The 21,753-nt window shown below is 38.2% G+C and overlaps 1 protein-coding gene across 10 annotated transcripts in view; it reads right to left on the bottom strand.

Annotated features, from left to right (window-relative positions):
• The window catches only part of PBRM1 (polybromo 1), a 64,746-nt gene that overhangs the window by 3,865 nt on the left and 39,128 nt on the right, over nt 1-21,753 (bottom strand). For 5 of the 10 annotated variants that reach the window (XM_064454011.1, XM_064454013.1, XM_064454009.1 and 2 more), the window contains 10 exons: nt 20,916-21,073; nt 19,730-19,996; nt 18,525-18,670; nt 18,061-18,218; nt 17,194-17,377; nt 15,741-15,951; nt 11,522-11,723; nt 7,562-7,720; nt 3,594-3,749; nt 1,102-1,172 (listed from right to left, as the gene is read on the bottom strand). In XM_064454011.1, coding sequence (XP_064310081.1) covers nt 1,102-1,172; nt 3,594-3,749; nt 7,562-7,720; nt 11,522-11,723; nt 15,741-15,951; nt 17,194-17,377; nt 18,061-18,218; nt 18,525-18,670; nt 19,730-19,996; nt 20,916-21,073 — 1,712 coding nt within the window. The remainder of the gene's footprint in view (nt 1-1,101; nt 1,173-3,593; nt 3,750-7,561; nt 7,721-11,521; nt 11,724-15,740; nt 15,952-17,193; nt 17,378-18,060; nt 18,219-18,524; nt 18,671-19,729; nt 19,997-20,915; nt 21,074-21,753) is intronic. The other 5 variants (XM_064454016.1, XM_064454020.1, XM_064454017.1 and 2 more) reach the window with 2 other exon arrangements.

Consider the following 21,753-nt stretch of genomic DNA (forward strand, 5'->3'; position numbering starts at 1 on the left):
CCTGGAAGACACCCACTTCAGCCAGGGCTATATGTTGGGGCCACCAAGATGCACAGAGGGAAGAAATGCAAACAAAACATATTCATATTTAACAGACAACACTGCTCATATTTCTAATCTATGTAAACATCTTCTGATTACTATCACCATTTCTCCTCTCTCCTGTTACCCTCAATTACTCCTTTTTCTCCCTTTTTATTTCATGTTTTCTCTAATTTGATCTAAACCATGTGGTCTGTGAAGTGCAGGGTTTATCTCTAAAACATCTAATCCAAACTGACCCTGATCCTTGGACAACTGGGATACTTCCACAGAATAAATGGTAGTCACTGTCAAGCAAAAATGGCAGGCACACAAATAAATCACAGTCACAAAGAAGAATTCCCACAATTGTGATTAAGTAGCAGTACTGACAACTCTCAGCACAGATATCCTGTGGTCTGGAGGAATTCAACATCATGACATATACACTTCACTATGTTCTCATTCAAATTCTGGTTTTCTTTACACCCTCTAGCCAAAATCACATTTTGCTTTGATGCAAAAAATCAGTCAATAAAATTGGAAATGTGCTGAACATTTCATCTGTAATAACCACTGAAAACTGAAAAGGAACATCTGATCATCACTGTTATCCAAACTCACAAACTCTGAGCTGCTGATGAATATCTGCTTTGTCAGTTTGTGAAATATGGGAGCAAACAAAATAGTTTTTACCCACTTATCAATGGCTGAGAAAGTGGACAGCATCCTCTCTGCATCACCAAAGCATGCAAAACCTAAATCATCAGCAGTTTAACAATGCATTGAAATGACTTGTCTTAGTTTAGTAGAAAGAAAACAAAACAAAGCACTATCTTGCTTACACTGACAAGTTATCCCACTGGACAAAACCTAATTAGCTGAATAACAATTCAACCAACAAATACAGACATACAGTCTGAGTGTAACATGTTAACTGGTTCTAAATACATCAATGTACATTTGGTTTATATTCTCCTTGGGAAAGGCTCTCAGCATCCCTACCTATCTTAACTGAGATGTTGTTCAAATGCCAATTCAGAGCTTTAGAGCCTCAAAAATAATGCAAAAATGACTCACCTGCTGTCCAAAAGGACTTGCTCCAGGTGCTGGAGTGCCTACCATGGGGGACACGTTTTGGCCTATTACACCTATATTTCAAAATATGAAATAATTAGTCTTATTTCAGAGCAGTGACAAATACCTCTTTGATCTTCTACAGCAAACACTTATACTTTGACATCGTTGCCCACAGTTATTTTAAGCAGATGTAAGACATTCCAATATTCCCCTCTCCCCCAATAAAAAAAAACACTTTAGAAATTCCTGAATGAAGAAAAAAAAAAAGCCAACATGACAACTACTGAACATTAATATGTGGCTTGTTGGATTAATTCAATTAAAGAAATGCAAAGTGAATAATTTTTGGTTTTCAGATTTTTTTCACGTTACTTAGTGACTGCCTGACTAAATCTTTTCATTTATAATATACACCTTTGGCTTGACAGGATCTTCTTGGAATCCCTTAAGAAAGGAAACGCTGATTTGCTTTAGCAACATTTAACATTTCCTTGTGTTCAGTTTTATGAAATATATTCACAGCAGGAGGAAATCCAAACCACTGCACAAACGCTGTTAGATCTCACTAATATAATATGCAACATGCAGGTTAAGCTTGAATAGTCTTATATATAAAAGACCAACGAACATTTGAAACAAATTTCAAAAAAAATAAAACCTACTATTTTTTCTCAAACATAGAGGCTTTTCCCTATTGCACAGGGTGCAGCAGATAACACCTATGTCAGTCTTACATACAAAAATTTACAAATTTATAGGAACTGCATAATTCTCATTTATCTTACATAAAGATTATTTTTTTGGGGGGGGAGGGAAGTTATGCCTGCTGCTGCTTTCCTTTCTGTTTATGCCACCTCTCACATTCATTCATTGCAAAAGCTGCAAACTAACTATGCTCTTCCTGAGGGCTTCATTTGCCTGCAGATTTCTGTATCGGTGATCATGTGCCACTCCATCTTGCACACTAGAGCATATTTCAAGTACATTTTACATTTGATGAGAGCCCGCATTTTAAATGCATCTGTACTAACAGCAAGTCAGGAGTTGGGACAAACATTGATAATATAAGTTCTGAAATATGGCATGGATTTATTTTTTTTTTTTGGTACAAAGCAAGGAGGTCTGGAGGAGGGCACCCTCACCTTTCCAGCACAGAGCATGGCTTCACCCTTAGCCCACCCAGCCCAATTTAGTACCACTTCAGGTGTGGTCCTCCATTCCCAGGTATTATTTTTTCCCTAATCCATATCCTCTCAGTTTTAAACACCATACACACAGCCCACTTCTCCAGCGGGAAGAACTCTTCAAAGAAATGCATCGTCCTGGATTCACCTCCCAAACATTTGTATGTTGCTGATGTGTGCTAAATGTCACTGCCTTGGTGAGTCCGAGGCAGGCTCAGACACAGCTGTGTTCCTACTCCCCCTACATGACATTATGGTCAATCTTACACACCAGCGAAGCTGCACACCTAATACAAATGGATTTTTTTAAAAAAGCAAGCAAGCAAACAAACAAAAAAAACACAAAACAATTTACATACAGATAAAAGTCTTAACAGAATTTCTGATAAACACAGTTGCAAGTGGGGTAGGGGGAGGCAAATGAGACCACTTTTGTCCACACCTTTTTTAACTGCTGAACATATGGGAAACACATCTTTTAAATAGGCACATGAGTTATCAGAGGTAAAAACTGAAAGAATCAGCAGAAGACAGGATTAGAAGGCAGATGAACGTTCCTCCCCATAATAGGGACACGTTAATGGCTTTAACACTGGGAAAAAAGTTTGTTTCATTCAGCCTCACTATTCATCAAAAGCGTGGCCAAAACACAGCGAACGTGTAGTTAGATATGGTCTCAAAAATCAATTCAAAATTTGGCTGCAATAGTATACTGAGTTCACCTTATCCCCAAATGTTTCCAGTTACTGTTCTATCTATAAGGTTTAATCTCAACACTGTTCTGTAAATAGATGTGTTGGTGCCCCAGTGGCCAAGGGGTCTTTACGTGACCAGGTTCATTGAAGTGCAGTCTGACTACCGATAAACATTAACATACTGAAAAAGAGTTTGGTGAGGGACAAGAGCAATAAATTTCATTTATAAGCCCGCTTTAAATAAGAAAAGGAGTGGAAGGATGCTGTTGAAATGATGTGAGGATACGAATAGGCAGACTTCAGCTTTTCAGACCTCTGATTAACTCAAGCAGAATTGTCAAGGTTTTTGGCTAGAGCAAAAATTGTGCCAGATCAGCGTCACATTTCCCCAGTAACACTCCCCTGCTGGTTTACTGGACATGCTGTTGTGTCAACGTTTTGCATCTACCTCATATATTCAGCAGTGCATTGTGGGTGCTGCAGCTAAACAAATCTGCAATGTTCAGAAACAAAAGCTATGACTAAAACAAGCTGCAAGTAATTTCAGTGACAACTGGTTAAACGGCAAGTACATGAAAATGAAATAAGGAGCGAATGAGGATGACATTCTTACCGGGTGGTGGGATGCCTGGGATGCCTGGCATACCTGGCGGAAGTTGGTGGGGCGGGGGCACCCCTGGGTGAAGTGGCTGCATGCTGCCCATGCTAACAATGCCATCAACTGGGCCCTGCAAAGGTGGCAGCACCGGTGGATAGCCACTTATCATGCCTTGAAGGACACAACAAATTTCAAACATGCATCAATAACATGCAATATGATCTACACAGTAAGACATGCACTACCCACAGGAAAAAAAAAAAAGCACCTTTAGTACAGCAAGATGATACTACAATTAGTATCTTGCAAAAATGATACAAATGAAAAATAAAAAAATTATAAACATGAAACACTATACTTCTGATGAATTAGTATCTAGTGTATTTGTATGTTTCTCATAAGGCTAAAATGCTGAATATTCACATACGTTAACACAAGAAATAAATTAAGCCACAATTAAATGTTACTAAGGCAAGCAATTTTAATACAGCTTAAAGCTCTGCCATCTGCATACAGATTACAAACACAACACTACCTACACACACAGCCCTGCTTTGTGGGCTACCTCGGAGAACAAACTCAACTGGAACAAAAATAAAAACCTATATACTTTTCTGCAGTGCATATGCAAAATTAACACACAAAAGCCCTACAACATTTGCATAGTTAAAACCAACGGCAGTAACTGGGGTGACCTTTATTAAAACATCTCCAGTATAAACTATGGAAGTAACTCAAATTTTTAACCTGACAGCACTGGATGTGCTGGGCTGCAGTGGCTTACACTCACGGCACTAGACTGAAGTAAAAGGTCTTAGAAGGAGTACCTGCAGGCCCTCACAGAATTTCACTGACTGTTTTCAAGGTGTCTTTACAGGAAAATCAATGATATGACAAGGATGGTATCGTGCTGCTGCTTATCATTTTAATTTTCTGCATGTGAGGGAAGAAAATTTCGAGCTTATTTTAGTTTCAGCTCAGTTTCATGCTATCCGTGAGGTGAACATAGACAACAGAACTGCACTGTGTTTATTAGGTCCTGCAACATAACTTGCTGACAACTTGCTTGTACCTCATCTGTTTTCTAGGCTTTTTAAATTAAATGGATGCGTTGTCAGGTAACCAAGGAAAGGTATTGGAAAGACAATGAAAAGATGACAGAGGAGAGAAGCAGGTCTAGAGAGATAAGTTCGGAAATGGAAAAAATCGCTGGGGTTTCTATACTCTGTTCCAAGAAATCACCTTCTGAGTCTTTGCCACACTCCCAGTAACTCATAAAAGAAACTTTCAGAACAGGGGTTTCTGGAATAAGACTGGCCAAAAACTCACACCAGCTCTGAGTGAAAAAAAAGCTGTCATGAACTCAGGATTGAAACAGACCCAGAAGCTCCAAAATACAAGCTAAATTTCTCACTTCCTCAGGAAGAGTTACAAAGGTCAGAAACCTGAAATTCCAAAAGCTTTACATGGAGCAAACAAAGAGACAATAAAGAACTGATCTCCCTCCACAGGACACCTATATTGACACTTATTAAATAGATCTTAGGTATCTATTTCAAGTATCTGGAAGCTCATCTGTGCCTCTTTATTAACATAGTGAAATCTATATTTGTTATGGAAAAAGTAGAAGAAAAACAACAAAAGCATCCCTAGAATGAAATCTAGAAATCCCTAGGCTTTCACTGTAGCTACTGCCTGGTACTTCCAGTAGACTCCAAGCTGCAATCACATACATTTATATACACCTCAAAGCTTTAAAACAAACAAAACAGAATAAAACAAAAATCTCCAATGAAACAAACCCATCTTTATCAATCATGAAAGCTCATTTCTACATTTCCAAATAAAATAATCAAACACTGGCTGGCTGAATAAAGTTGTCATCAAATCTCCATGAGAAATCAGTTCTTATAGCTCATCACAAGGTTATAATAGCAGCCACTTTCATACTCCATGTACGAGTTACCACTTTGATTTTAAGCTAGTAAACATGGGCAAACTATTTCCAGCTCCCACAGCTGTGATTTGTGATGCCATTCAAATTCCTTGTTCTCCCATTTTTTACTATAAAAACGCAAGATTAAATAAACTTTCGTAATGCCTGAATTTACAGGAAACTAGAGCGCTGCACACTAAGAGAAACGCATCTGAGAATGTATCCAGATTTCTTGGACCTGTGGGCCATGAAGAAGTTCTCTGAACTAGATAAAAGCAATCAAGTGATGGAGGAGAATGTGAAAGAGGTCTCAACAGAATAAGATACTTCTAAAAGTAAGACTTGCAGAAACTAAAAGATGAAAGAGACTGTTTTTCACATTGGCCAAAAAAATAGAAGGAGTTAAAAAGGTCCACTTGATCATCCACTTTAAGGAAGTATTTCACAATGACAAAGTGAAAAGACTTGAATGTCTAACCGCTGGAATAAGATGATGGTCTTAAATACAGGTTTGCTTTTAAGCAGGCTACCACAGGAAGTAAGTTAGCATGTGTAGTTAGCATGTTTTTTTGAAAAGTTTTAAGAAAGTGTTAGTAATAAGTATTACTGCCCATCAACAACTACCTCCAAAAAACTGGAAGAATGACTCAATGCCAAAAACCCAAGAACCAAACCAAGAAAACACAACGACAAGAGGATGATGCTTCTACATGGTCTAGACTGAAGTAGGTTGCTCACAAAGATCAGCACTGGAGAACTCCCTCTTGTTTTTTCTTAATATATGCACAGATACATGTATACACACACACAAACACACACCAACTGCAAACACTTCAGAGGAAAATTACCAAGAACAAAGTGAGGGAAAAAAAAAAAAGAAAAATGCAACTCAGCGTAAATGAATGCTTTGTAATCTGGAGACCATGAACCAAATAAGGAACATGCCTTCAGTTTAAACATCCATGCAGCCTGTTTACTGAAAAGGCATTTAGAGACCATGATGAAAACCGCTTCAGGCTGTCAGCTCTAAATATGGCCACAGCCTGTGATACAGGAAAGAAAATGTCAAAAGAATAAATGGAATGCCTTAAGTTAAAAAAAACAAAATACCAAAACTAAAAAAACACCCAACAAAACAAAAGAAAGAAACAAAAACCCAACACATCCCAAACCAAAAATCCTCCAAATACTCATTTTTACCTATTTGGCACTATTTTGACCTCGACTGAAGTAATGCAGCTATTTTAATTCGATATGGGGGAAGGAAAACAACCTATCAGGTCATACCTAATTTATTTTCTCATCAATGTATGGCTGAATCCCATACAAGAATCTCCAGTGGACTACATTGTCTTCAGATCTGATCCTGAAAATACTAACTCTGCACATACTCCTTATGAACTCAAGTCATATTACAACTGGTAACAAGCACAACACCAAGCAACAGGGACCTTCGGAAAGAGTTCTCCAAGCTCAGTTCTGTTCTGAAATTCACATGATAAAACTGGCAATGCTGGCATTTTGTATTTCTTCCTGCAATGGCTCGACATCCTAGTCTGCTCTGCTTACCAGTGTCTAACCAGCAATTCTGTAAAGCTTTTGCTTGGATTTAAAACTGGTTTGGATTCTGTTTGCCTCTCACCTTCCTGACAATTAGAAAAAGACGTAGTTTGCCTCCTACTTTACTACTTCCACTGACCCTGCATGCACTAGATGAGTATTTAGCTTACTCCCCTCCTGCCGTAGCAGGGCTAAACATGGACTCTGCAAAGCAGAGTGAATAAACACGACTGCACAGAAACAGAACAGGACTACTGCACAAGGACGACCCTTTTCCCTGCATTTTCAACAGGCTACTCACTACTGGAGCAAGTAACGTGGGACTACCAGGCTACTGCTGCAGTTATGTATGCTCATTATGAGGAAAGACTGAAGAGGTTGAACTTTTTCTTCCGTAAGAACAAAGTGACCCAAGAGAGTGTTCAGAGTTATGAAGGGGGTTGATATAGTGGATGAGGAAAAAATGGTCATAGCTCCTACATTTTACCTGCAACGGGTGTCAACTGCTGATTGAGCATTCCCATTGGTGTTGGTGGCGGCACCACCCCCATAAGAGCCCCGACAGGAGTGCCTGCCCGGGGGGAGGAATTCTGCTGCTGTGCTGCTCGCTCTCTCTCCTGCTGCTCAGCAACTTTAGCTGCCCGCTCTGTAAAAGTATTTTAGATTTTCAGTTCTGTTTTGTAACCCAGAATTTCAAAATATTATCTGTTCATTAAAAAGGACTAGTCAAACACTGGCATAGTTTAGTCAAATATAAAGTAGAACAGATGAATCTTTTTATACAGCATATGATTTGATTTCATGTGGCTGCACCTGAGACTTTTAGAGAACCTTTAATAAAAAATATTCAACAAAGTTTTACCTCTTTCTAAAAAAAATAAATAATAAAATAAAAATTTAAAAAGTCAAAGAACAAATTTGATAACACCACCAGTGTTACCAACATGAAGCAGCAGTCCAGCACTAGGCTTGGTCCGCACTAGGAAAACATAGCAAAACGTTCCCTCTTTTGACACCACTGGCTCAGCTAAACCAGTTGCAGCAAAGGCCAGCAGCTCTCATGCAGATCCACTACCAGCTGCTGTGGGAATTTTAAGCCCGCAGCTGCTGCTACCATACATGTCCTAAAGTAAGATGCAAATAGCAATGCCAGCCGGTGGCCCATTCTTGGGCTCCCCATATATTTCACTACTGATGCAGCTGAAAAGTGGTGGCAAAGTTGGGAAGCATTTGCAAAGTTTCCCTAGTGTAAATAGGTCCTTAGTGTTTGGAACATAACAAGCAGCAGTTTGATGAACCAAAAATATTTTTCTCTGCCTCTTTCTGTCATTTTCCCCATTTGGTCCCCTTTGAGCTATTATTTCCTTTTTTTTTTTTTTTTTCCCCCTGAAGATGACTAACTCACATTGTGCTGCTCACTGGAGGTCATGTGTGTCCTTTGTATGGTGAATCTGGTCATTATCTCAATCAAGTTTCTCACCGTGACTGCAAGAACAGAAGATCTACTGCAGGGGAATCTGACCAGAGGACAATTTTGTATTAAGGGAAGGGCAAAGGGTCACTGGAAGAAGAAATAAAAAAACAAAAAACCAAGCAAACAAAGAAGGAGATATACTGAATGCCCACTCAAGGTGCTTCTGGGGCAAGGTGCTAGTCTGTTTACTCTTAAGATTGTATCTGACTGATGCAATGAGGAACAATGAAGAATAAAAGAATGCCGTATACATCTCCAGCAAATTTTAATAACAGTGAATGCAGGGCTAGAAGTTCTCTTGCAGTTGGTGGAAGATGAAAACTGCCACTAAAACAGCAATCAAGGTCCTCTGCAAACAAAGGCTAGTTCATCAAGGTAGTTCATCAAGGAGATTAAGTTATGCATCCTGCCAATGTTAATTGTTTTCTATGGTATATAACTTCAAATGTCTATCACACAATTGACTCCTGTAGAACCTGTTTGTGCAGCTTCTAGCACTAATTCCATACACTGAAAGACCGGCTTCGTTTCCAAAGGCATTTCCTTCCTTCTCTTCACTTCTGTCATTTCAGGTAGCAATGACGACGCACAGAATCTCCTAAATTTACTACAGACAACTCATGTGAATGAGCACAAAATACACAAGACATTTAAAGGTAGATCCTGAAGTACAAAAATGAGATAATCCTCTTCAGAGCAGAGCAAGTATCTGGGGAAAAGATGAAGCAGCTGTTCTGACTCTCACCTACTTTTGGCCAGCTAAAAAAAAAAAAAGAGGTCAGACAAAAGTAAAAGTTCTCAAGACACACTGATGAATGAGAAATTACTTTGAAGAACCTGACACAGGACAGTACTTGAGTTTTACTTAGTCTCTATCCACGCCGTGACTGCCATGGAACTAACAGATGAAACAATGCTGCCAAATGGAACTGTAGCAGGTGCCTGAGAAGTTCAGCCTTGAGCATTCACCTTAATACTCAACGCTAAACAATCATTCAGGCCAGGACTTGAGATCAAACAACACTTCCAAACACATCTTAAGAGACAGGACATAGACCTTCTGCTTTGAACAGAGCTCTTCCTTAAAACAGGCCTTTACCTCAATCCCATGCATTATTTTAGTTTAGTTTAGTCTAGTTTAGTTTATTTTGTGGAGTTTTCACAGTGCAGTTAGCCATGCAGGCATTTCCAACACAGCCTGTTCGTTGCTCAACTTTTGCTAAAAAACCACAACTATTACCCTCCACATATACCAAATGAAATTTTCAGTGGGTCAAAATGGATCTGAAATGCAAACTACTTTTTACCAGAACGCAGAAAGGCACTTTTTCGCTGAGGTGTCAAACCATGCCTGTTCCCTGCTCTTTGGTGCACATCCACACTACAGAGCATGTGAATTTTGACTCGTCACAGTGGAAGGAGAGGAGTTTGTCTCCTTTCACACATGGTAAGCAAACACAGTTTGGATGCTTTGTAACCCCATCCCAACCCCTCAAAAACAAATAAAAGTAAGTCTAGTTCTGGGCAGACACCAAGCCAGAGAAACTGCAGCCCAAAACACAAAAGCTTTGGAAAATTTTAAGTGAGAAAGAAGATTAAAATGGAAGCACTTAGGCAATCATTAACACAGTGATCAGAGACTGTTGCTACCAGTACATTACAGCTATGTCTTCCTGCAGAAGTGCAGGATATCAAGCTGCTCTAAGCTAGGAAGCGATGACATGCTAGCCATTCTACTGCTTAAGAATTAGAGACTGTAAGGAGGAACCTGTCAATAAAAAGATACATGTGCACCTAGAAGGGTGTAAAGGAAAACTAAAACAGGAAAAAAGTAAGGCCCTAGTACTTTAACAAGAAGAGCATTACTATTTCCCTTAACAGCATTTGCAAAGAAAACTCGCACTTAGCTGAGTGGTGCTGTATTGCTCTACAAAACTGCAAGGAGGTACGACTGCAAATTTGGAAAGGACTGAGGCAGCTGAGGGTGGAAAGTGATAGCATGCAAACTTCTAGCTTGAAGATAAAATCTGCCTTTAAGTTATGAGTATGCAGAAAACCTATCAAATCTCATTTTTAAAAAAGCAAAATTATAACTTAATTGGGCAATCATTTTCCAGGGTGTTGAAACTTTCTTATCCAAAATAGCATTTTCCACCAATAAAATTGCAACAGTTGCTTAAAAAAAATGGGTTTTATATTGGAAGTGTAGCCACGTTATCAACTAGAGTAGTAACTATGGATGTTAAGCCAATGTGTTTGGCTTGGGCAAGGGCCTGCAGTTAAGGATCAACTGTATTTTATTTTAATCAAATAAAAGTTGAAATACAATGGCCAATATCAGTAGGAAAGAAAGAGAGAAAGAGAGAAAGGTCTAAAGTATCACATGCCTATGAAATACTCCTAGGTTTACTTCAGGATATGAAATATCTCAACAAAATCAGTTACAACAGATGATTAATACTGAGACTGAACAATAGGACATGTTTACAGTATCATAACAGATTCTGTATCCTTGATTTTATTCTACCAAAGCTTTTTAGGACTTTAAGTACTGTTAATCAAAGAACTTTTTCCCGTTCCACTATAAGCCTTCTTACCTGCTGCTACAGCTCTGAAGAGCTTCTTGTCAGAAATCCCCCCCAGCCCTCCTTTAAGGCAACTTTCACAAACCATTTTTTCCAACTGACTTTCAGCCCAGGGACTTCATGCCCCTTTTTTGTCCCCATCTTCTTGGTCTTTGTTTATTTGGTTATTTGTGGCAAAGACAATTTAAATTATCAGCTGTGTACTACATAACAAACATGCTCTTTGCTCCTCTTCAGTCATCTCTCAATATGAACTTCTCTTTAAGGTATGTCCAGAACACAAACATAAATATCTTCTTTCATTAAACCCGTCATCTGAATAACAGTGATGAACGTGTTGGGAAAGAAAAAAAGCAGGAAAGTGTTTAACATCTTAGTTTTTATTTACCTTCATATTCTGCTTTCTTTGTTGCTTCCAAGTTTCTCCATTCAGTTCCTACAAGCCTGCTGAGCTCTCCAAAGGAGTAGTCTGGGTGCTGAGCTTTAATCACAGCTCTCATCTCGCTGCTAAATAAGATGTACCCACTCATGTTGATCTTCCTTTTTGATCCCTCCTTCTTGGTGCTGCCCTTAACAGACTTCGGAGTGGACTGTGAGAAAAGTGTACAAGTGACCACAAGTGTACAAAAGAGAAGCTTCTTGACATACAAAATTCAAAACTGTAAGAAATAGTATTTTACAATATTCCTGCATTTCTCTTGAACGTATCTGCACAAGAGCCATCCAACCTTACAACCCCTGAAGAGAGACTGTATCTACTGATGCATGGCAAGAGCATACACGCACAGTTATGAGAAGTACACAGGCACAAAAAGTTTTTTTCAACCCAACCCTTCCAGACATATCACCACCTTTATAACTGAGGCTTCAACAAAATTCTCAGTAAGACAACACAGAATGCTTACTATTAGCTAAAATCATTCCAAACTGAATGAGAGGACTAAGAAAGGCTGAGTAGCAAAAGTAGCAAATAAGTGACTATTTGGAAGGCCAGAAGAGAATAAAAGTAATTACATCACAGATTTCATTCACTATGCTGTTCAGAAGTATTGCCAAGATAAGTTGAGTAAAACTTTTTATTTGCCATTGCACATTTTAGTGAAATGCTTCCCCATTTCCTCCTGGGCCTTTGCAACCCCTAACCTCCCTGGCTCCATTTTCCACTTCCGTCATCCCTAAACGCTCCCTATTTTGCCTGCCAAGCTTTCCTTTCTCTCTAGTGTTCACCTCCCATTACGTAAGTAGCCATTTCTCCCTGAAAAACCCAAAGCCCAGTTTTGCTGATCACTCTTTTCCTGCACAACAGGTTCACGTCATATTCTGTATGTTGATGGGTAACAAAAATTCTGCTTCTTTGCTTTTCCCACCATGGATGCTCCTGTTGAGAGTTCCTTGATGTTTCCAGCCATCAAAAAATTAACCTATTCTGACAACCACTGAGATACAACAGCTGGAACCCCCTTTTTGAAGGCTTCTTCCACATATATTTGTAACAGGAGACCATAATTCACCTATACTCTGATCAATAAGGCCCACTAATGTATCATCATACCAAAACCCTCCAAAGGCCCTTCACATATCCTGAACATTACAGATTTCTCACATCTTGAAAAGTGTAATTGTTTCCAAATACCTGGCAGGGAAAAAGGGAAAGAAAAATATATGCAACTGTTATTCCTATCCTGAAATTCTGGCCACATTACTAACTCCTTCTACTCCAGTCCCATAGGTCAACACTCTTCTCTCAGCTAAAAGCAAAGCTCCAGAGATACCAAGATGCTTAAAAAGTCTTGCTCATCAATTTAAGCCATGCACTGGATAAAATGTGGCATACTTCACTGTATTGTCAAATGGCAATCCACCCTTAATGTTTTCATTATGAACCTAAAGACCACACTTGTCTTTTTGGGAGGAAGTCTTCTAGGTTTGTCTCTAAGATGCAGGAAGTGAAGAAAACTCCACACAAGGTCTGGGATGACACACAGGACATGTGGAACTCATCCTGGCTTCTTGGGCAGGTCCACTATGGCAGATGGAGAGTTCTCAACTCAGAAACAGGAAAATATTATGATATATTTTGCCTCTTGCACATCTGCCTTAGATAGCTGCAAGTTGATCAGCTGGTTTTGCCTTTATAGTGCTTGCAACAGTTTCAATAACAATAATCTAATGTAAAAGCCTACCCATCAGTTTAGAAGGGCAAATGACTTTGAGAAACTGTAAGAATTCTGAATTCAGTTCTTCTATTCTCCATTTTTTTTTACATCTCCAATACAACCATTTTCAAATGAACAGAATCTTTCCCATTTGAATCAGATAACTGCATATTCAGTTTTATATGTGTTAAGAGAAGAAATAAACCAGGACCCCCTTTTATGCCTTTTCTCAGCCATACGGCTAAAGCAAAATATGAAGTTGCACTTCTTTTTCTTTTTTAGGTTCGACTTGATTCACAGCAAACTGCAGCAGGAGAGCATCATCCACCTATTTGTCAAGTCCCACAACAACACATATTCATGTGTCTTGACTCCTTTAATCCCTTGGTTTAGTAAGAGCTTCTTTGTTATCAGAAGAAAAAAAGTTTAAAAGTTCTGAGGTTTAATAGTTGTTAAATAAAATTCCATACGTTTAACAGAACATGAAGCAAACACATGCCTTTTACCTAGGAGCTCTGTTTTAAAAGACACTTTTCACTAGGGACATAATAGAACACACTGTCTGAAAAGAAAGTTTATTTCTGTGCTATATGTTAGTTATCTCTCCACCAGAGTGAAATTGTGTTCTGAATGGCAACTCAGACACAACATGCCTCTTCTTTCCAAATCAGCAGTGTGAGGCACCTGCGAGGGCATTTGTGTATCATCATTCACTTTCTGAGCATGCATTGCTGTTGATCCTTTTCAGTTTTCCCAATTTATTTGTTTTTTGTTTGTTTGTTTTATTTTGGGGTTTGGTTTGTTTGGTTTTTGGGTTTGGAGATTTTGGTGGTAGCGGGTTTTTTTGGGTGTTATTTTTGTTTTTTACTTCAAGTTCTAGACTTCAGAGTTCACATCTGTCTAACGGTATATACACACATGTTGGATATATCCCTTGAGCCTGACTTCTCACCAGTTACCCTGAAAATTCTGCAAGACACTCAACCTGGCTTTTAAAATAGATACTACACATTAGCATTTAAAACCTCAAGATAATCTAAGCTATCTATGCAGCTATGTAGAAAGACAGAAAACACAGGAGATCAAAAGACAGTGAATGCTGCAGAAGTTAGTTTAGTTTGAGGACATTTTCAATGTTCAATGACCCCTATTTAAACTGCTTTCAGCAGCTGCCATGCTTAACAATGGTAATATTTTGATTTATAAGAAGTTACCTTCCCCTTCCTAAAGCGTTACATTAGTTGGTTAATGCTGGTAGCATGCTTCCTATTTGTAATACCCTGCAAGAGTTCTCATGCTACTTATGATATTCATCACATTAAAACAAGAGCAGTGAGACAACCTTGAAGAGGAAAATGCATTTCGTGGTCTGCCCACATGGCAAAAGTCACAACCAAACCAAGCTAAAGCTTTCAATTTCATCGACTCTATCATGACATCCAAAGATAGTTATTTCTATCCAGGGGTTGTACCCCTCACTCAACTACCAATGAGGTTGTCACTTCAAAATCAATGTAATGCAGCAGAAACCTATATTGATGGTTACAAAAATGTCTGAAACCCCCTCCTGTTCCCAGCAGGTCGTTCCCATTGCCTCTTTAATGCTGACATTAGCTTGAATGCAGCAATGCGATGAGAAAGATAAGGGATTTCATCCAGTTGCAAACAAACATTTTTTGGTTAGGCTAATTTCCAGTTAAAGCAGTTCCTCACCCTGCTTCAATACTCAGTTACGTAACTACCAGGGCTTCTGTAAGAAACACTGCAAGAGAGGGAAGGGGATCAAAAGCACCCCATTTGGGCACCAGCAGTGACTTATGCCACACCACACACAATTCCTCTTATACTTCCTATCCATTTATCAGCAAATTAATACTAAAGCTTCTAGGACATCCGGGTCTCCTAACTTTTTTAACAAATTCTTACTTCCAAGTAAGAATGGTACCTTAATAGTGAGGAAGTGATTTTTATTTTCCCCCTTTTGAGGACAATCCCCAGCGTTTTCTAAAAATGTAGCAAAGCCATAAGACCCCAAATGCTAGCTTTTTTAAAATTTAAGGAAAAGGTTAAAAATGGGTGTTCGGTAAATTGAGAATTACAAATAAACCCTTACACCCCAACTTTATAGTCAATATAAGGATCTGGTATTTCTGGAAAAGTGTCATAGAAAACCTACTAATCAGAAATACCCTTAACATATCATACAAAAATGTACCTTAGATTTTCCTCAACTGATTTCCTTTAAAAATATTTTAATGGATTTAAATATTATCACCTGGATATCATACTGGATATGCCAGAACTGTTCCATGTAATTTATTCCATAGATTCATAAACTGAAGTATAAACCTCTTCTGTGTATATGATACAATGTTACCGTTTCTTTGTTTATTTGGGTTAGGGAAATAATGCAGAATATAAGTTTAAAGATTTCTCAAGAAAGATCCTTACCTGTGGTGGAGTATAAGGCATTATATCCAATTCACTAGCTAGTGGGGTCTGAAGCTGAGGCATAGAAGGTGTTTCAGTCATGTCACCTTCCTCTTCTCCCATCTCTTCCATGTCTTCATCACCACCTTCCAACTCAGCAAATTTTGCTTCTAGCTGCTGAATCTTCTTTTCCAGTAGTGGAGATGGTTCCTTCTGAGGAACTATGGGTTTTCTAAAAGGTAGAGGAGGAAAACAAAAAGCAGATGACAAATACACTCACACTTCACAGGAAATAGCATCTATTTTTGAAGAGAAAACCAACTTTTCTTCTTTTATCACTGAACAACATGGAAACAACGGTGACACAGGATGTGCCTGTGCTTTCTTTCAGAACACTGAGCAGAAATCATTTGGTGTCTATGGACAGTGTTTCATTTCAGTCGCTTGTTTGATGGAGTTTTTAAATTTTATTTATTTTTCATAAGTTAGAAGGGGATTTCAATGCAGCAAATACTTCATTTCTGCAATAGAAGGCAGTTAACACCACATCTTCCTTAGATTTTACACTTGTACTTAAGTTGGAACTTAATATTTTTATCAATACCGATGTTTGCCAAGTGGAAAGCTATTTGTTACCCATAATGAAGACTTAAGTATTTTAATGACATGTAAGAGTTTACCAATCTGATAATGTAATGACTTTTGCTAAAGTCAGGAGAAAAGGAAAACATCTACTGGCATTAAGACCATGAAAAGACTGATGCTACCTGGACTTCTTTCCAAAAATGTGATTAGTTAAAATTCATCTTCTCCTACAACTATGACTTTTATATACATACTGGGGTTGGCTGGGATGGAGTTAGTTTTCTTGCATAGTAGCCTGTACAGTGCTGTGTTTCAGATTTGTGACCACAGGAGTATTGATAACTCCATGCTGTAGTTATTGCCGAACAGTGCTGGCACATCATCAAGGCTTTTCCCCCCCCACCGACTCTGCCCTCCAGCAAGTAGGCCAGGGTGGGCAAGAAGCTGGAGGGGAGACAACCAGGACAGCTAACCCAAACTGACCAAAGGGATATTCCATACCATATGATATTGTGATCAGTAATAAAGCTGGGGGAAAAGAGGAAGAAGAGAGGATGTTCAGAGTTATGGCACTTGTCTTTCCAAGTAACCATTATGTGTGCTGAGGCCCTCCTTTCCAGGAAATGGCTAAACATCTGCCTGCTAATGAAAAGTAGTGAATTAATTCCTTATTTTGCTTTGTTTGCATGTGCAGCTTTGCTTCACTTATTAAACTATCTTTATCTTGACCCAGGAGTTTTTCTTCCTTTTGCCCTTCCAATTCTCTCCCCCATCCCACTGTGGAGGAGTGACAGACTAGCTAGTAGGGGACTTAGCTGCCAGCCAGGTTCGGTCCACCAAAATACAGAAGAGTTCTCAGGCAACCCCAACATTCCCATCACATTTTTACCTAAAATAGTATATTTCATCATCTACCACTTTTGCAGAGAGTGAAAACCTCTTCAGCCCTTTAAATTTCTTCATCTGTTTGTCACTTTCATTGTAGCGGCTCTCACAAAGAAAAACATCGTTTTCAGAGATTTCTGTTGGTCTGCAGGACAGGAAGTCTTTGAATGACAGAACTGCACACTTTCCTGCAGAAATGAAAGAGCTAGGTAAAAAGGCAGCCACATTTGCAGATATTTTACAAAAAGTGTAGAAACTCAAGTTTTTGCCAGTCTTGGAACTCTGGAAGATTCCCAGTATTTGGCGCAACTACAAAAATACACCAATCATATCCCTGTTAAATAATACCACTCGAGAGAAACCTACACAAACTTAATGCAGCTTTGGGTTTTTTTAAAGAACAAGAAAAGCTGCAAAATAACAAAAATAAATACCTGCAAAATAACAAAACCCTGCGATCACTAGTCTGTTAACTATATGCAGCACAGCATCATAAACACAAAAACACAGTATATAGTCATCATCTTATGCAACAAACCAAATCTCAGCTCGCTTCTGGACTGACTTTCCACGTTAAACATACTGGAATAATTACATTAATAAGCAAGAATAATGGAGTTTTATGTTCTCTGGCTGCAGACACTTTGATATCATACATGTAATTCCCTTATTGTAAGAAAGCTTCCGTTGTGAAAATTCTCACGACAGGTCCCAAAGACAGGAATGCGTATTAGAAATGGACTCTGTAATCTCTCTTCCCCCACTCAAAAAACATACTTGTAATCAAGCCTACACATACCTATGAATAGTTTTAGATTGTATTGGAAAAAGAAAGAAAATGTCCATTGGATTTAAAGTTGTTAATAATTACCCAAAATGCAAGTCATTGGACAGGTCTCCTCCAAGTTACTCAAAAACACTTCCTTCTTGTAGAACATTTTAGTTGGTTCATGTTCAGTTTCTTCAGGATGTATAAAGATTGGACCAAAGAAATATGCAGCTCCATCTCGGACCCACATCTTTTCAATTCTGGAAAGAAAACCAAACCACTAACATAAATGAAATACCATCCCTCCTAAATGAGACAGCTGGACACACTAGGTTGTTCAGGAAGACTGTCAGCAAAAACACAAGTACAAATGAGCAGCCTATTCCAACTGTACTACTTTTTTATTAGGTGACTAAACTTCTACCTCAATCTATTAAGAGCTTGTAACATTTACCTTACTTCAGAAGATTGTTTTCCCATCCTCTTTTATACTTTCTGCAACAAGCCCATCTTTTGTCCAAGTTATTTTTATGGACACAAACTGCAGATTAAGACATTGCACCTACCTTCCGACCCGAGGTCGCACTAACCCATGTGATTTTATGAAGACACAGTCCCCAACCTTAAGCCACATATCATTGTAGCAGAGCTGTTCAAAATAATGGCAACCAGGTTCTCCATTGGACATTTCTACCGGAACATCTTCTTTGTCCTGCAGAAGAATATGCATTTAGAAACTTGTGGAAGAAGGAAAACCAAAGACATAATTAAAAAGATGCCAGGTACAAGTAAAAGACTTCACTCTATGTTGCCAATAATAGGTAAACACTAAACAGAGCTGTACGTGCGAGAGTGAGGTGCCTTGAAATTTGTAAATGGAATAGCAAAGCCAAAGATACCCTCCATGAATGTCACAAGCTTTCCTATTTCACAAAGGTGTAAATTGGCCAGAAAAGTAATTTACATGTCCCTTTTTGTTCTACTGCTTCTAAGTTAACTCGCCAAGCCAAGGTTTGTTAGCTTATTTTGATGGTTTGTTTTAAAGCACAATAACATGCTTAAGAGGCAAGAATTAAGGTTATGGCTAAATTAACCTACTTAGAAATTCAATTATTCAACTCTCATATACAATAATATGAACACTCCATGTATTGCCTGCAAATTCACACCATTTGCCCTTTTTAATTTCTTACTTTTTAGTCAAAACTTACATTGTGCCTCATTTGACCTTTTAGTCTAGGACTTCAGAAAGCCAATGGAAACACAGACTATCTCCCCAAGGTGTGGAAGGAAAATATCCCACAAGTTTGCATTCTCTCAGTAGAAATAATTCCTTCTTTTGTCATGATGTAAATAAATACAATAATATATACTAAATGTCCAATTAAAGCTGACAAGGAGTGTGCTGGGTATTCTGTTCTAAGGTTCCGTTAGAGAACAAAATGTAATGTGGATTTATTTTATGACTTTAAGTTTATTTTTTATGTCTAAATTTATTTTAGATAATTAGAAAAAGCGGGAAAAAACCAACAAACAACCCAAAACACAAACCCTGCATATGATCAAAAGCATTTGTAGAATCCAGCAAATATATAGTTTTAGTCTATTTATATTTTGTTTGTATTTACAAATGTGTATAACACTTTATAACATAAACTTTATTTATATTATATTGTGTCTGGATGCTGTGAGACCAAAGTCTTGAAGGCTCACATTTTGTCATTCTTTATCTGTCAAATATTATCGATGTTCCACTTGTTATCTTGCATACCTTTTCAAGATGAAGGATACTTTCTTCCACCTTACTGTCCTCCAATGTTTCAGCATGTTTCTCCTCATCTACTTTGTCTGTATTAGCAAACACAGAAGCAACACGGACCACAGGCAGGGGTACATCTCGTGGGACAAATCTTACAGAGCTTACAGGCATAGTCCACAGTTTAATCTTTTTAAAAGATTTTGTCTTTGCAGAATAACGTGATTCACAGACATAGACATCCTCATCTCTGAAGTTTTCAGGACACAATTTAAAATATTCCTGCAGATTGAAGAAAAAAAAGTTGAAATATTTCAGCAACACACACACACGCATGACAGACACACAGTGAACTCCCTCTCATATTTCCTGGCTTTTTCTACATTTCTATCAGAAACACTTTCAGACTAATGAAGCCTTTCTGCTGAGTTCTTTTCTTCCAGTTTGACATCCCAGTTACATTAAAAATTAAGAGCAAACAACAAGGAATCTCACCCTTAGAGAAGAAGGTAAATTCAGTAAGGTTATCATGTGAGAAAAGTTAGGTTTTGTTCATGTCACCAAAACAGTACATTAACAAGTACCAAGATCTGCAGCCCAAAACCACCTTTACAAGATTTCTGAGCTTTGACTTGGAAAGAGGACATGACCACCAAGTTGGGGGGGGCGGAAGAAAGTAAGCTGCTATGTGACTGTGATACCCATTCATGTACTCAGCAGCAGTACCACTTTTTTCTATACAAACACACTGCCTTTTAAAAACTGGCTGAGATAGATATGTTGCAAGCAACCAAAAAATCCTCAGCACAAGGATGATGTGGAATCAATCCTGAGACAGAGGTGAAAGACTCATGCTCTTACCAAGCTGTTAAAGTCTTCCTCTCTACCAAACCTAAATCTACATGCTTTTATGGGAACCTTTAAGAAGTTACCTGCAATTTCTCTACCACATGCTATGAAAAATCAGTTAGCTAATTATCTAATAGGCATATGATTCTACAAGCCAGCCAGCACCGAGAAACACCAACACCTGGAACTACATACCTCATGAAGCAAATTAAGAGTACAAACAATACACAGGAGCAAGTCCTATTTTATTAAAGTATTAGTAGGATGTCCCTAATAGAATACCTACACCTCTTCAAGAACACAGCATAAAACATATTATTTGCTTAGCAAATTAGTCTGAACAGTCTCTCACCTTAACAAACATGACCACGCATTTGCCTAAAATTTTGCTAACAGGAACTTTATTGTAATAGTCACTTTTAAAAACTTCTTTCTCCAAGAATTTTCGTGTTGCAAGATGAAACGTTTCATTTGGTCGATAAAACCAACAGCCATAGAGCCATTTCTCTCCTAAAAAAAAAAAAGGCAAACCAAAAGACACATCAAAAAAGAGGGAAAAAGAAAGCAAAAATTATGTGAAATGGTATATTCTCTAGAGCATGAGCAAGAAAAAACAACTATAGATGGACTGATTGATTAACCAAACAGCCATGTAGTCATTTATACTGAGAAGTAAACTGTTTTAAAACAGGACAAGATTCCTTAACTTTTTCAGGTAATGGAAAGCAGGTGGCTTAAAAAGCCTGCAAACTGTTTCTTCCCAGGTAAAACCTGACTCAGCAAAATAAAGGAGGAATCAGTTCTGTTGAGTTAGATGACTTCAGGAAACAGTCTGCAACTTAGTTATAAATTTTGACTTTCAGGCCTTCAAATGGCTTCAAAGTCTGTACAACAACTACCTGATCATTTGAAGAACCTTGGATAACTTGTTTCAAGTTTTTAAAGAACTATTTCTTCCATGTTACACTGTGACAAATTCAAATTGTTAACAATTATTTATAAATAAGTTAGAAATATGTATATTTTTCTAAATGAAAGAAAACCTGCAATCTATAGACTGAACCAGAATAAAAAGTGCTATTCACTTTCTCCATCACAGACAAATGAACATAAGAAACATCCAGCTGGCCAAACGTCTATCTACCCAAATACACTGCATCCAACTGAGTGAGCAGGACAGGCTATTAGGA

The sequence above is a fragment of the Phalacrocorax carbo genome, chromosome 6, assembly GCF_963921805.1.
Source record: "Phalacrocorax carbo chromosome 6, bPhaCar2.1, whole genome shotgun sequence".
NCBI lineage: Eukaryota > Metazoa > Chordata > Aves > Suliformes > Phalacrocoracidae > Phalacrocorax > Phalacrocorax carbo.